This window comes from Phaseolus vulgaris, chromosome 4 (assembly GCF_000499845.2).
Source record: "Phaseolus vulgaris cultivar G19833 chromosome 4, P. vulgaris v2.0, whole genome shotgun sequence".
NCBI classification, from domain to species: domain Eukaryota; kingdom Viridiplantae; phylum Streptophyta; class Magnoliopsida; order Fabales; family Fabaceae; genus Phaseolus; species Phaseolus vulgaris.
In genome coordinates, this window is record NC_023756.2 from 47255427 (window position 1) to 47272917 (window position 17491).

Sequence of the window (17491 nt, forward strand, 5' to 3'; positions counted from 1 at the left end):
TCTAATGGGTAATCAATAACCAATTTGCGTCAAGCCAATCAATACAAAAATGAAACCAAGTCTGTAATTTATGTCAGTAGGTTGAATAATTGCCTATAATATGCATAACCTGAAGAAGCTTCTTAAAATAAGAGGTAGTTTTTGTCAGTTTCTTCTGTGTGAAGTGTGCATGATAAGTTATGGCAAAAGAGAGGCAATGCAACACGCAAAAAATAAGCACTATTCCACTGTTTTGAAGGCCAAATGAAGGATGCAATTGCGAAATGTGAGCTCAGCAATTATATCAGACATTTTTTACACAAACTCTGTCTGCTATGTAAAATAGTTTTGTATTAATCAGATCTAAAGACGGCTAGGTGCTACATAGACAAGGTGCTTACATGCTCCATGAAAACTTGTTTTAAGAGTATTTTATGTGGCATGTTAACATTAACTATTATTACATTTGTCAGTGTACTTTTACATGGTCACATTTTTTTAAGGGGTAGGTCTCCTTGTCATTATCAGAAGAAAATATTTTGGCTTAAACTATGGGAGAAAGAGATTGAATAAAAAACAAAGTTGAAAAAAGGCAATGAATATATTATGATGACATTGGTAATCTCCTCCTGATTGATAGGTCCCCTTAACTGGCTAAGCTAAATTTGAATGCTAAGTACTTTTCCCCTACTTTTTCTCTTAGTAATAAGGTTTATTTTTAAGAAAAGGTATGTTGTTGAATCTTGATGTGAAAGATCACTCACTTTGAATTGCCTCCATCACATATTATATTAGAAGAAAGGGGATAAGAAGCACTAAAATGAAGATGCATTTGCATGAAAGAAAAGCAGTAACACAGCTAGAACTATAGTATGTTACTGAAAATTGGAAGGACAACTTTTGTTTCTTTTAATTCATGGGACAACTTTGGATTAGTCTACTGCACAACCAAACGTGATAATATGTGATTAACACTCACTACACAGAAATAACATATTACTACGACTTTCTAAACTAGTCTAACAAAAACTGATATAAACAAAAATACGATAATATTTTTTAAATATTTAGTATATATTATACCGATTAAATCATTTAACTGGTGTAATATAACATTTTGAAAAAAATTAAAAAAAAATTAAATGAGAGCGTGATATATTGCATCGCATCTAAACTAAATTAAAAAAAAAAGTGTTCACTGACTGAAGTAATATTTGTTGCTGTGTCGCTTTTCTAATCATACACTGAGAATTAAATTTAAAATTATGTTTTTGTTACACTTTTCAACAATATTTTTTTGTAATATTTCTTTATATCCTTCTTCATGGCAGTACTTATCTTATTTCAAATTTCTCTCTATTTTTCATGTATCTTTTTGTATGAAAAATATAAGAAACAGTTACACGAATAACTTTGTTAACTTTATCAAGAAACACGATACTCTGTTTTTTTTTTTTCTTGTTGCTTCGATTAGAGATTAGGTCATTTTATATATAATATATAAGTGGGTGTAAAACTTTTCTTATAAGCCGGGTTATATAAGGTTGAGTTAAACTTACTTTTTAATATGACATCAGAGTCATTTCGAGCATAGTATATAAGTAGATGCAAATCTTATCTTATAAATTAATTTTATAATATTGAGTTAGACTTAAAGTCTCATTCTTAATAATAACAATAAAACTATATATCATGAATTTTTCTTCTCTTAACTCTTAATACTTAAACTAAAAATGTTAAAAGTTCGATATTCAGTGATAAGTTTAGTCATGGGTCTTGGATTTCCAAATTCTGATTATGAGTTTTGATGTAGACTTCTCATTATCTAATCTCTTTCCTTTTTTTTATATATATTTCTTTGATATGTTGCATAGAGTATAAATTATGTGTAGTGTAATTTTTACTGTTTGTGGTATATGACTACTCAAAAAAAATACCATCCAGTCACTGTAAATACTAAAAACAAGTGTTATGTAATCCGTGATCCACGATGAAAAGGGAAGAAATAAAGATTTCACTAAACGATTAAAACATGTTTATCAAAATGATAAATCAAATAAGAAAATGTTGTGTTAGACTGAGAGATTGTCCCCAAATTTGATGTGAACACAACAAACGTTGCTTAAGAACAAAAATAAGTTTCATTTTATGTGTTCATATGAATATTGGTCAATGACAAAACTAACTTGCTTGAATTGCAATTGACTGAACAAATTCAATCATTTACACTTATATAATATTTACAGAGGAGGGGAATTACCCCAAAAAAAATTAAGAAAAGGGAAGAGATGTAGAAGATAATAAACCTACCCTACCCAGTCTGCAACTAAAAGATTCAAACTATAGGGAATATTTTGCATCTGTTCCTCTGTTTGCATTTTCTGGTTAACTGCATTCTTGGATTGCAATTTGTCCAGATAAGCAATGGTAAATATTGGCAGAGTGCCAAACTTCAAAAAGAAAACAAAAGGAAATGGTGATTGTTCTACCAGTCCTCAAGCCATTCAGGCACATTAAGTTCTTCTACCTCCTGTAATGGCGAGCCCGGATAGCCAGCACCACAGTCCTCAGAATGAACTTCCAAGTACTGTGTTATACGAGAAATAATTTCCTGAGGAACAGGAAAAGTGTGGTTTCTAATCCCTTCCCATTCAATCCCATTAAACCATGGGTGACTCTTGACAGAATCAGGACCTTGGCTTCCAAGTCTATTGTTTTCTTCCACTTCAAGTAGCTGAACCAATCAGTCAAACAAAATCCAATTAGAGAAAGTACGCATGGATGTTCTCAAGCATCCATTGTGTATATTTTAAGCAATGCAAACTACATAGACTATATCTTCAGAGAAAGAGTGTCTTAGTTCTTGCAATACCTTGGAGATGAGATCAACTGTTTCAGAGCTGAAACTCTCGGGAAGATGTAGCTTCCTTTTTGCAATTTTGGCCACTGTATCAAGTTCATTTTCTCTCCATGATCCAAATGGCATCTCACCACGTAACATAAAATATATTAAAACTCCCAATGCCCACCTGCATAATCATAAGTGACCTTGACATCCATAAAATGCTATAAAGAACCATGTGTTGAGAACTTTTCAATCCAATTTTATATAATGCAAGTCAGTTGGAACTACAGTCCTACTGATTACAATTCAAAGGAAGCTTTAGTTATACATTCAGTAAATGCTATTCTAATTTAGGTTATCTTTATATTGAGGAAATAGAGACAGAAGTTTGCTATTGACAGGAGGAATTGTGTGCTTTTTAAGGAGAATTAATGTTTTTGGACAAGGTTTTATTTTATACCAGTCGGCAGGGAAACCATGCCCTTTTCCCAAAACAATCTCTGGAGCCAGAGAATCTGCCATCCCACAAATTGTGAATGTTCTCTCACCAGAAAGCTGTTTTCCAAATCTGAAGTCCACCAGCTGCAATCAGTACATACAAAAAATAATTGATCAGATGCCATAATATGAATAACTGTTTATAGATATCCCTTTATCAGGTAAATTTTAGGGCAAAAAGTATTAATGGCAACATGAGTCACATAAATATCAGCGTTATCAAATAGCTTCCATTGTGGAAATGACATTAAGTAAATTACTCAGAATGTCATAATATGTAGATGGCATTGCAGCAGGCGATGGTGATATGGCAGTGTGGCAGTACGGTGGGGTTATGATTTACACAGGATTAATACCCTTCTAAAGGATACTTTGGAGTTTTTATATTGTAAATTACCCACTTGATCATTAAAAATGAAAATGTTGATAACACCAGGAAGGAGCAGCCAAGTGAGAATATATTTACAATTTATGTCTCTACTTCATTTGTACTTGTAGTTTCTAGTGGCCTTCTGAAAAATATTTTGTTTGGTTTTTATTGCATTCAGATGCAGATTGCAGAGACAGGGGGAGTTGTATGATCTTCCCTTGGACGTTTACCTAAAAATATGTTACTACACATGATTGATTACTTTTTTCCATGAAACAGCATCAATCGCATCACAGGTTAAGAACTGAAGGTATGTATTTATGGTTTCTTATATTCAACTGTATTTCAGTATGAATGGTTTTACATGATAATTAAGAAGTGGATTTATTTCATTTTATGCTTATACTGTATGATAACTAAGTTTTCTTCAACTTAAATGTTTGAAGACATTTAACTAGATTTTATTCTGGGACACACTTACATTTATATTACAGTCAGGGAATTGTGATAATTTTAGTTTGCATGTTAAAGAACATTTGAATTATCTTCATAATTATTGATGAGGTGTTAGATTTGTTGTATCTGTATTATGCATATTTTTAGTCTTTAACATGGCTGCCATGCATCCATCATTTACCGCAATGTCATCTGCCATAATTATGGAAGATTCACCATCAATACACCACTGTAAACATGGATGTGTTGAAAAGCAATCAAACAAAAATTCCCGAACCTGTATCTGTCCTGTTTGCTCCAACATCAAAACATCAGGTGACACACCTCTGTAGAGAACACCATTCTGAAATTCAAGTATGAAATGAATAAAGGAAAGGGCAACCTTAGCGACTAGCCAAAGAAGGCATAAAAGTGAAGACAATAATAATTTAGATACAAGACCTTGTGCAAGTCTTCTAAGGCAGTAACAACAGATGCAGCACAAAACTGTGCAGCTGATTCACTAAAAGGACTTGAAAGTATGGAAGACAAAGGGCAAGCAAGGCGAGTATTTAGCAGTATTCCAGCATACATGCGATCAGCACAAGTGCATAAAACCTGTGGTATACTAGTTGAAGAGCCCAAACCCTTAATCAAATCTTTCTCTTTCAAGACTTGTGATTCCTTTCCAAGCCTTTTCACCTTTGGCTTAGAAAATCTCTTCAAAGTAAGCAAATTCTCTGTACCAAAATGTATTCATGCAGCAAATTTCATTAGCAAAAACAAAATCCAACATACACTTTTTTTTATCACTATGGAATATACATTAAAGGCTATTAATTGATGTAGGAAAAGGAAACCAAGATACCTATGAAGAAAAAAGTCACAATTTTAAGAAAATATTGACATTTTGGCGACTAAAACATTAGGCTTACATCCATTTAGTCCTTTTTCAAATATTTTTCGCATCCACTAACTACATCAATCAACAAATCCTCCAAAGATTTGGTAGGTTTATATCAATTTCATCTACAAAAGAACTTGATTGAGACACATTCGGAAATTGAATTGTTGATCACTTGATGTAAAAAGTAAAAAATTGAAAAATTAAATTTATGGAAGTCCATTATTTCCAGGATTAAATAATTCGTTACTTATGTTTTATGCAAGAAATAGGAAAAATATTTATGTACCTGATTCTTTTAAATTTGCAACCCCTATTTCGGAACAGTCAGTGGAATATAGCGTCTTTCTCCACTCCTACCAAAAAATGGCCCATAAGCTAATTTGAGGATCTCATTACCAAAAAATTGGAATGCAACAGAAAACTCTTACCAAATCTGAGAGCTGGACTTTATCAAGGGATGAAAAATCATAATTTCTTCTAGTCAACTCCTTGGAATTATCCCTTGACCTATGATTAAATTAATGGTGTCAATGATATGAAACTTTGTTTTCAAGTGTAGTATATAAGCATACAAGCAGAACTGCATAGCTGTCGTCTAACGCATGCACATACTAAAACGTACTTGTGATCTTCCTGAGAAATCTTTTGTAAGGAGCCAATAACAGATTCAAATTTGTCCTTTGTTAGTAAAGCACATACAACATCACCCACAGCAACAGCACTTATGGAACCAATACGTTCACCATAAAGGACCCATTCACCAAAATAGCTTCCCTCAGGCTTCTCTACTGATAGTTCTGTTATGCTCTGAACATCATCCTCCTCGTTTTGGATGTCAGGCTTGAGGCTGTAGGCATTTGGACTCGTCAATAAATCAGAATCAAAAGTGATTTTTACGCATCCCTTCTGTATAATGTACAATGCAAGGATTTCATTCTGCAAAGACATACCGAAGGTCATTATGATAAAGATACGAGAACAAAGGATTAAAGCAACCAAGCAAAAACTTACATTGTCAATTATTGTCTGCCCATTTGAGAAGGAAACTTCAGAAAGGGAGTCAGAAATCTGACTGAGTTGTAAAATTGATAACCTCGAGAGGAGATCTACAGACCGAAGCAACTTCAATGATGATAAGTTAGAGAATTCTGACACTAAAATCCCTCGAAAATCTTCCCGTTTTAAAGCCCAAAGTGTTCCTTTTGTTACAGCACGTACAGAAGCCTGGAGTGGTTTATTGTACCTGTAATGCCATTTTTAGAAAAACAAAAGTGTTAAATTGGCAAGGTGAAAAACTAATATTGTCAGAGCTGCTACATATGAAAAAAGAGTAAGAAAAAATATAAAAATGACTTTAAATACAATAACAACAAACTAAGCCTTGTTGTGTTGTGTCAAGGCACCCTCATAAAAATGACTCCGCATATTTCCAACAAAAAACATGGGTTGCAAAAGCGTAATTCTTACCGCTGGTTGGTTAATTTATATAATAATTCATATATTCTGGAATAATGCAATACTAGTTGAACTTCCTATGCCTGTCTGGATAACAGTCCTCAAAAAAATATTAATACCTAACCTAGAGGAAACTTCAATGACTAGATATGTTTCATGCCAAAAAGAATTGCTTCAACTGAGTGGAAGAACCACAAGCTGCTAAAATGTATGATCGAGTGACTCACATTAGAGCAAGTTCTCCAAAACAAGAGAGTTTTTCAGCTGTGTAGCGCTGCAAAACCCTAGGTACGTCCCCTTCTTTTTCTTCCTGCCATTGTAATGAATGTTGAACAAGATTTGTAACATATCTCATTGACAATATAGAAACACACAACATATTAGAAAAGACTAGGTACAGGCAGCATTCGTTACATGACTGAAGATCTTCAAAACATGATTTCATCGACTAAACCAAGGAAAAAGCCAATTATAAGAGCTGAAATGATGGACTGGGGTTTGAAAATAACATTAAGCATGTTTTTGAAAGATGTTAAATCTTAGAACTTTATCACGAATGGAAAATTACTCATGGAAAGCTGAAAAGAAACATTTAAAGAAGTTGTTAAAGCCTGCAGGTGCCATGACCCTTGCCTTTTGCCTCTGGCTTGTATAATTTTCAATATTTTCCTAATAGAATATCTGTGGAGTCATAAAAAATCAATAGAGCAATCAAATGACAAAGTTTATAAACCTGAGTTGCCAAGACCTCAAATTCTCCACTACCAACAACATAAAAACAGTCACCTTCACCACCCTGCAAAGTATAACTTTTGTCACAATTGTGCAATTAAAAATATAATCAAAGCCAAGAAATTTTTAACAAGATCCAAAGGCATGTTGCATTCAGGAATGGTAAACTTCACTTTCTGCCCCAGAAATCTACAATATCCCCAGGTTGGACTGTGCACTACTCTATTTACAAGTTTCAACTAGAAAACTGACCTGTTTGACTATAATATCCCCAGGGTCGACCTCCACTCTTTGCATGCAATCCAATAAAACATGACACTGAGAATCGGTAAGTTTTCGGAAGAGGAAATGATCGTGCAATGCCTGCTCTATGTGTGCCTGTGGTATATGAAGATGAAGCATCATCAAAGGTTCAGATTTATTGAACTTTCCAGTGGGAGAAACTAAAATTATGACTTTATCGTAGCATACCAATGTATGTAAATAAAAAAAATGAAATATAAAAGAGCTAAATCAATTGTAAAATCAAAAGATGGAGAGGGGATTTACTTCTTCTTCCCATGTCTTTCTATGGGCTGAAGGGGGAGGAACCCAAACTTGCCCATTTTCCAGGGAATTTTCAAGTGCTCGGAGGCGTGCCCTTGACAAATCATGTCTTACACGATGGTTTCTAGCACTCCAGCCAAAGGTGGAAGGGGATTCTGAACCTGTCACCTCTACAACTTGTGGCACAGGTTTTCGCAAAACATCACCATAACAAGCCGACTGACTCTGACCAACAGTAGACTAATTTGAAAGATTAGATCAGTTACTAACAACAAAGTAAATGAATGTGACTATTTCTAGGAAATAATATAATTGAAGAGAAGCAGGACAAAACAGGAAAAGTACCATACTTCAGTTAGCCCATTTACATGTACAATGATGACTGTGATGTCATCTGTACGAGTTTCATATTGCAGCCAGAGTCTATAAGATTCTGCCACAATTGCAGCGCAAGCATCACGAGGATCTTTGAATTTTGCAACCTGGAAACATAATGGCAATTAAGAGACAAAATATTCAACTTAAATTGGATGTTACACCATATCTAGGTTTAAAGTTGCATTAAATTAAATTCACAAAACCTAGTTCCATGATCAAATGCACATGATTGTCATTTACACGTATTGCTATCAGCAATCTGCAAGGATTAGCTTTGTGATTTAATTATAATTAGACTTTGGAAAGATAGTTCCAAGGTCATTGATGCATCAACCTAGTTTGACCATGGAAATTTCTAACCAAGCTTCAATGAATGAAGACATGCCCAGGTACATTTTCACATCAACTGGACAGCTTGACAATACCATTACCCAAAAGATCTGTATTTTTAATATCCTTATCTATCCTACACGAGGGAGAAAAATTTACTAGATAAACCCACGCTTACATGGCACTGAAATACGAAAAGTATGATGCAATTAAATAATTTACGTCTCAAACTTAGGATTCAGTTAATTCTTAAATGTTTCAACTACTAGGCTTAATTACAGTGACGAACTTCAACACAAAAGTGCAACCAATTTGATCATAACCATGACCAGTTTATAGACTAATACCAGACGATTAAATTTTGAACCTTAAAACAATGAAATTTTAAACTTGTCATTGCAGGCGCATTGCACCCTTCTAAAAATCATTTCTCATTCAAATCAACTTCAGTCACAAAAAGGTGAGTTTGGTTTCAATTGGATATTGTTCTTGCAATTCTACAAAAGCAAGTCTTGCATAAAACAGAAAAACAGCTTCATAATGAAAAGACTAATTGCTCCCTCCCATTTTATAAATTATAGATGAAAACAATATGATTTGGTGAATTATCAGCAAAGTGACTATTACAAGCAATACTCACCCAAAAATATTTCCTTATTAAATACTGGTTTTAAGTGTAGAAGGAATAATGAAGTGGTTTGGAACTGTGTTTTCTGATGCTAAAGTTTGGTTGGAATATAATTTCCGATTTCTAGAAATCCAGAACTATTAGCTATAAATTTCTTTCCCGACACCCTTGTATGGAAAATTCTGTTTCCCTTAACTTCCGTGTGGCTTTATGCAAAGGAGTGGAATTTGAATTTTCTGTCAAAAAGCCCCCAGTTGCATAAGTTGGGTCCCCTAATTTTCAGAAAGATTCCTAGTCCCTAATTCCCGATTCTACTTCCAAATATGAGAGAGACACAGTAACTAACATTAATTGTGCCAGATCGTGATTGCCACTGAAACGAAATAATAACCTTGCCACCAACTTCTTTAGTACACATAAAAGCAAATTCAACAACAGAAACCCCCCAAAAAGAGAGAGAAAAAAATGCATGCCTTCGCATAAGAATAAAGCTAGCTTAAAAGAAAAGCGAGCAACACAACAATAAAAGAGATCTACCATACCATTTCAACCACACTCTGGCTACTGAGAAACTCAAACACCCCATCACTAGCAAGCACAAAGAAAGGGTGATCCTGCGTGAGCTCAAACACAACAATCTCAGGATTCGCCACTACCCCAATAGTCTCCGCAATAGAATCACCAATACTCCTGGTGAAAGCCGTCCCCGGGTACATCCCATTGGGCACCCACAACCTTGGAGGGTCACCATCATCACCCTCCTCAGTGCCCCAACACTGCACATCAGGGTTCTTCAACCCCTCAATCTGATCCAAAGTAAGAACCCTGGCCCCACATAGCTTCACTCTCTCAAGCTCATCACTCCTAAACGGCGTCTGATCAATCGACAAATCAACGGCCACAATTTCCTTCCCTCTCCTCTCCGCAATCACCGCCCTCGAATCGCCGGAATTCGCCACATATATCGTCCTCCCCCTCACCAGCACCGTGATCGCCGTCGTCCCGCTCATGCTGTCATCCAAAACATCAGCATGAAGCTGCGAATTCGTCGCCAAAAACGCCGCATGACAAGCCTCAACAGGATCACCACGGAATTTGGAGTTTCTGAGCAAATTCTCACACACTTTCCGCTTCGCGAACTGCGAGCACTGAGCTCCAAACTCACCATGCCCGTCGAACACTCCAAAGAAGTGGTCGTTAGGGCTCGTACCTGTCGAGACAAAAAACCCCACACGCAATGACGTTCAAACAACACAACACACAGCCACTCCACAAAACAGAAACAGCACAAAACACAAATTCAACAAGCACATACCAAAAGGCGTGTGGATGCAGAAACTGTCCTGGTTCGCTTTATCGAGTGCATCTGGGTAGTACCCTCGCTGAGACAAGAACGAGTATCGCAATTCGAAGTTTCCAGAAGGTATTTTCACGATTCGCGAACCATCCGGCGGCAGAAACTGCGCCGAAACCCTAGAGAGTCTTCGGATTCCGGTTTCGGAGTCTCGCGTGATGCTCAATTGGTTGAGCTGGTCTCTGATTTCACCTTCTTCGGCGTCGGAAGAGGTGTGTGAGAAATTGGCGACTTCACCTACGTCGGTGGTTCTGTTAATGGGGTCGCCGTTGATGCTGGAGCCTCTGCAGTTGTCGCCTATGCAGACTCGCGAGTAAATGCAACCCATGGAGAGAAAAGGAACGAAATTGGAGTAAACCCAGATGCTAAATTTGGCATGAAGAGATTGGAGCAGGTAGAGAGAGAGAAAGGGTAAGTAAAAGTTGTGTCCTAATCTGAAATCTCAATTATTAGGATGAAGGAATTTGGCTGAGGTTGGAGAGCCACAAAATGTTTGCAATAAATGAGCATGAAGCATGATGAATCAGATTATGCTAACTGTGAGAAGTAGTAGTAATTGTAAATCGTGTGTGCTTTGTTGTTGTTGATGATGCAGTGTTCAAAAATGGCTGCTACCAAATGGAGTTTAGTGGTTGATTGGAAGAGAAGGCCAAAAGATAAAGGGTTAGTGTTAGTGTTAAACACTAGAAGTAGAGGAATAATTAACAGTGGATGAGAATGAGAAATGGTGCATGTGATGTGTGTAAGGTGAAAGAGAGAGAGTGAGTCACAGGTTTTGTTTTGTTGCTGCTCATGTGTGGGTGCGTCTTACCCTCTTCACGCGCCAACTACTCTTATCTCTTCCATTTTTAATATAGACTATATATAGCACACAAATTCACACTCATGATGTGAACATTCAAACGATACGGATACTGACATATGTTCATATGAACATTGATACGATATACTCATACAATACTGATATTAATATGATACAAACATGAAGATACATATAATGTCTAAGATGATAATGTCTAAGATGTAATATAATCTTTAAAATGTATGATATAGAGATATAGATATAATTATAAATTATATAGATTGACAATAAATATTTATGTGTATAAATATGTTTTTTTAATAGAAACATGTTTCGCATGACTGGTTAAAAATGATTCTTCCTTATTTTTGTAATCATAATAAAAATTTATATAATAAATTTGAATTTTTTAAAAATTAATGTATTTCTTCTTTTTAAAATTGTGTTAGAATTGTGTAGAATTATCAAAAATTCAACAAATATTTTTTAAATTTGACGCTTCAGTAATACGTGTCATACAAATATTAATATTCAATACATGTTTGACACCAACACTTCATTTAAGATAAGCATATCCGAGTCTCATTAAAAAAACATAAATTTACAGGTATGATATAATACATGGTAATTTTAAATTTTAATAACAAATTGTTTTTTTCTAGTTATACAAAATAGTCAACATATTATCCCTCTACTTAATTAATATATATATATATATATATATATATATAACTGTTGTTTCTGAGATATAGTAAATATTAAACGTAGGGTAATTTGCAAACGGAAGAGTTTAGTTTGAATGTAACTTTTTTTTAGTCAACTAATATTATTTCATTTGATTTTACAATAATAACATAGCAGTTGAAATTTGAATGAATAAAAATGATGAATATGATTATAATACAGAGTAGCAAAAAGGGACCCGCTAAAAATTTTAGTTATCATGGCAATGAATTTTGAGTTGTATGATTGAACAACTTTTGTAGGGTCATTCATTCATTGATGGGTTTCAGTGAGAGACTTGTTATTTTTTCATCATCTTCCATCTTAGAATGAATCATAACCTCTTCTTACCATATCTGCAAAGTGCACCATTCACACACCATGCATCATTCTTCCTCATTCAAGGATCTACTCTTTCTCCTACTCACCATATAATAAATAATAAATAATAAATAATAAATTTATAATTAAAAAATAATAAAATAATAGTATTGGGATTGTAATGTGATTGCATAGAAAATGTGAGTTATCAATGTATGATTACTCTTTCCCTAGGAGTTTAATGAATTTGATAACAAATTAATTTGTTTTCTTCCAAAGATCAACTTGTAAGAGATATAGCATTTAGTGTGTGAAATTGATATTTGAAAAGTATATTTTTTCATGATATAGAAGCTAAAGGGTGATTGAACACACACATCATTTCCTTTTCTAGTTTGTGAAGTGGTCCCTCACTCCTTTTTCTTCTCCTTTTTCTTCTTCTCTAACCTCAATGCTTATCAATTTATCTATAAAAAATTATCATTGGACACTTTTGGGGCATAAAGAATATTCTTGAATCAATTTAATTCAATACAAGTTGGTAATTGAATTGAAAAAGTGACTCATTATTTAAATATAAAAGTGAATGGCATTTTAATTAAGTTGGAAAAGTCAGTTCTTTGATTATAGGAATTTCTGAAGAAAATGTCGTGTTGTTTTCGATCGGTGTAGGTAGTGTGCTTGCAAAACCTAAGTTAGTGTTTGGTTTAAGCCAATTGAGTATAATAAATTTTCTTTAATACATATCTTTACCATGGTAGTGTGCCTGTTATGAGGCCGTGATATGTCCTTGATATTGGATTGAGATTATGATAAATTTTCGAATTGAATCGTACAATAATTAAATTAATCATTTGTATTAAAAGATTGATGACAAGACCATGTTCAAGGGTACTAAGCATTTGCTACTATCACCATTTATACTAATATATATATATATATATATATATATATATTTTTTTTTTTATTTTTTTTTTTAAAATCATCTAATAAGCTTCAAAATATTTTGATTCCTAAAAATATGAAATCTATCTAATTTTAGTTCTTGCAAAATGTTTTCGATTTGATTTTTTTTCTAGCTTTTAAGACATTATCATTAATTCTAGTTAGTAGTTTACTATTTATTTGAGGTAATTAATTAAGTAATGTACTTACTATTTTATACAAACAAGGTAGTTATATATAATTTTTAATGCATTGTTAATATTAATTTTATTTGCTTTTGATATTATTTTTATTTTTAATGATTAACTAATTACTTTTGATACTGTATTTTATAAAAAAAAATTATATAGTTTACCTAGACGAAGATGAGTTTTGAAGTTATACATCTTTTAAATTCGTGATACTTTAAATATAAAACTCGAGGTTGACAATGTGAGAAAATATTATTATTTAGTAATAGAAATTATAGAAATACCTTTTTAACATCACTATTAAAATGATCTACTTTACAAATTTTTAATAAAATATTATATTATAATAAAATAATAATTTATTTAAGTATAAAGTAAATGTAAAATACTATTATCCGTATCAAAGTATTCGTACTCTAGAAATTAGTTATTAATTTAGTAAAAAAGTAATACTATCAAAATATAACAACAACGAACGATGTTCTTTAAATATATTTATTATTGTTGATAAAAAAATTAAAACATAATAAAAAGAATATAATCAATAATTGGTTGGTTGCAATTTGTGCTTGGTGGTTTTGCAAGTTATATTGTGATATGCTATCTTTTATATTTCATAATATGATTATTTTTCACAATAAACTTAAATAAACTTTTTATAAAGGATGGGAAGGTTCGATTCTTCAGTTGCGCTCCCGATCTCAAATGAATTTAGAGTTACCTGCAAAATAAATTTTGACGTCTAAGTTAAAGTTCAGTACAGAATAATTGGAATATTAATTATTATTAAATACGTATCTTTGTTTTATTATTATGCATGTATTTAAAACATTTTAGTGTTTAACACAATTTATCGATTAATTAAGGAATGTATGTTATGTTTTATTAGATTGTCTTAAAACATATTTATCTTTAGATGACTAACTCGTGTTCAACTCTCAAATATTTAATCATATGTATCGATGTCTCCCGAAACACGTGTTCAACTCTTTATCTATCGATGTCTTCTGAATCACGCAATCATGATAGTTCGATGATATGTGAGAACATGACTTCCACCAATTATTGAAATTCTAAATTTGGTGTGTAAGTTGGGTCCATAATTAAATTGATTTAACATTTGCTTATACTAGTTCTTGGTGGGAAGAGAGGCATGAAATAATGCAAGAGGCACATGAAAGAGGTTGTGATTTTGTGTGATAGCTTCTCTCCTTTTATGATTCATTCATTCACCAAAGTCACATCAGCTTCAGACAAAACTCATCTCACACACCGTCCTACGTTCATTAGCCACATTGCTTTTCCCCTTCTTCATCATCACCTTCTCAACTCATCAACTCATACACACATTATTTGTCTTATGTATCTCTTTTATCTTATTTTTCAACTCAATCATAAAAAAATTAAGAGGTGAAAAAACAATAGATACAAATGTAAAATTAAATTATTTTATTTTTTATTAATAAATTTATTTATTACTATTATAGAAAAACAGAAAAAAAAACATTAATGGATGGTATATTGGACTAACGAAGTGCTTCTAGAATACCCGAAAGTGAGTAAAGCATAGGCCTTATATGCAGGTTTTTTTTTTTATAAAAGTGGGATGATTTTAAATATTTCTTTATTGAAATTAGATATATTTTTTTTAAAAAATTAATGAGATCAACAATGACATGCACCTCAATTTTCCACCAACAATTTAAAATCTCAAACAGTTTGGGAACCCAATCAGTTTTCTGATATAACTGAGAAACTTCTGCTATGGCATCTGGGTTGTTAATTGTAATGAACTTGAGAAATCACTGTGCAGATACATATACATTTTCTTTACTGATAATAGTAAAAGTAAAACCGTGATGATATGTGTTAGGAGGAAAAATTGACACGACCAACCGACTTTTTATATGTTGAAAAATTTCAAAAAAATTCACACAACTATTTTTATATTTTTTATATGTTGTACTTTCATATGTTGTTTGCACTCTGTGAAGAAAGCACATCCATAAACAAATAAAAAAAGGAATATAAGGAAGAAAATCCAGGATATTTTGTTTTCGGTAAACCAATTTTGTTCACTCTCAGTCTGGAACTTACTACGCCTTATTCCACTGGTCTTTTGGTCTGCAATTTTTACAAGACATTCGTCATTATGTGTATTGAATTTTTGCTAAGATTTGAGCCCTAAATTCGTCCCACAAGATTTGCAATAAAATTTTTATTCATCATTGCCAGGGTTGAAAAGAAGGTTTGTTTGTGTGTGAAACTGTTTAATTTTTTTCCTAGGTGAATACTCATCCGTTTGACGTGAAATTTGTCCCTTTTTGTCAAAAATTCAGTCAAGATTCCTACGTGGAACTTCAACAAAAAAACTATTTTGGGAGATTTTTTCATAAATTTTGTGTAAACCAAGACTATCCTCTACAAAAATTTGAGAAATTTCGCCCTACTTTGTGCAATTATTTTTCTTCGACCATAATGCGTTGAATAATTTCAAAAAAAATTCACATAAGTACTTTCATATGTTTTTTGCACCCTTCTAAGGAGGCACGTCCATAAATAAATCACAAAAAGGTGATATAGGGAAGAAAATCCAGGACGTTTTATTTTCGAAAAATCGGTTTTGTTCACACTTGGTCTGGGACTTACTACGCCTTATTCCCCTGGTCTTTTGGTATGATATTCTTACCAAATATTCATCACTGTGTGTGTTGAGTTTTGGCTGAGACTTGAGCAGTAAATTCGTCCCACAAGATTTGCAATAGATCTTTTATTCATCATTGCCAGGGTTGAAAGGAAAGTTCGTTTCTTTGTAAAACTGTTTGATTTTTTTCTAGGTGAATACTAATCCGTTTCACGTGAAATTTGTCATGTTTTGTCCCAAATTCAGTTGGCATTCTTACATGGAATTTCTACAAAAAAAATATTTCGGGAGAATTTTTCAGAAATTTTATGTAAATCAAGGCTATTCTCTACTAAAATTTTTGACATTTCGCCATACTTTCTGCAAAAAAATTTCTAGGACCATCCTGCGGTTAAAAATTCTGAAAAAATTCACACAAGTAATTTCATATGTAATTTGCACCATTCTAAGGAGGCAAGTCCATAAAAAATTCAGAAAAAGGTTATATAGGGAAGAAAATCCAGGATGTTTTATTTTCGAAAAACAGGTTTTGTTCACACTCGATCTGGGACTTACTACTCCTTATTCCCCTGGTCTTTTGGTCTGAAATTTTTACCAGACATTTGTCATTGTGTGTATTGAGTTTTGGTTGAGATTTGAGCCCCAAATTCGTCCCTCAAGATTTTCAGTAAATTTTTTATTCATCACTCCTTGGGTAGAAAGGAAGGATCGTTTGTGTGTGAAACTGTTTGATTTTTTTTTCTAGGTGAATACTCATCCATTTCACGTGAAATTTTCACGTTTTGTCCCAAATGAAGGGGAGATTCTGACGTGGGATTTCTACAGAAAAACTATTTTGGGAGAAATTTTCATAAATTTTGTGAAAACCAAGGCTATTCTCTACCAATATTTGTGAAATTTCATCCTACTTTCTGCAATTTTTTTCTAGGACCATACTCGGTTAAAGATTTCGAAAAAATTCACACAAGTACTTTCATATGTTTTTTGCACCCTTCTAAGGAGGCACGTCCATAAACAAATCACAAAAGGGAGAAATAGGGAAGAAAATCCAGGATGTTTTGTTTTCGAAAAACCGATTTTGTTTACACTTGGTCTAGGACTAACTACGCTTTATTCCCCTGGTCTTTTGGTCTGATCTTCTTACCAGATATTCGTCATTGTGTGTGTTGAGTTTTGGCTGAGATTTGAGTAATAAATTCGTCCCACAAGATTTGCAATAGATGTTTTATTCATCACTGCCAGGATTGAAAGGAAAGTTCGTTTCTTTGTGAAACTGTTTGATTTTTTCCTAGGTGAATACTAATATGTTTCACGTAAAATTTGTCATGTTTTGTCCCAAATTCAGTTGGGATTCTTACATGGAATTTCTACAAAAAACTATTTCAGGAGAATTTTTCAGAAGTTTTAT

At 33.1% G+C, this 17491-nt stretch overlaps 1 protein-coding gene across 2 annotated transcripts; it reads right to left on the bottom strand.

Annotated features, from left to right (window-relative positions):
- Window positions 1–2152: 2152 nt before the first annotated feature.
- On the bottom strand, window positions 2153–11292 carry LOC137838116 (protein phosphatase 2C and cyclic nucleotide-binding/kinase domain-containing protein). Of its 2 annotated transcripts, XM_068647348.1 has the most exons (16): window positions 10419–11292; window positions 9646–10313; window positions 8118–8249; window positions 7771–8007; window positions 7474–7599; window positions 7223–7285; window positions 6717–6799; window positions 6046–6277; window positions 5657–5970; window positions 5463–5541; window positions 5321–5387; window positions 4590–4867; window positions 4426–4491; window positions 3285–3406; window positions 2852–3008; window positions 2153–2713 (listed from the first exon to the last, which is right to left on the bottom strand). In XM_068647348.1, exons 1-16 carry the CDS (start codon window positions 10783–10785, stop codon window positions 2465–2467), a joined length of 3240 nt encoding a protein of 1079 aa, XP_068503449.1. In that variant the 5' UTR covers window positions 10786–11292; the 3' UTR covers window positions 2153–2464. The 2 variants fall into 2 exon arrangements, 1 of the variants encoding a protein (XP_068503449.1); XR_011085553.1 differs by lacking the exons at window positions 2153–2713; window positions 2852–3008; window positions 3285–3406; ... (5 more) ...; window positions 6046–6277; window positions 6717–6799 and having other exon boundaries at window positions 8113–8249.
- Between the last annotated feature and the right edge of the window lie 6199 nt (window positions 11293–17491).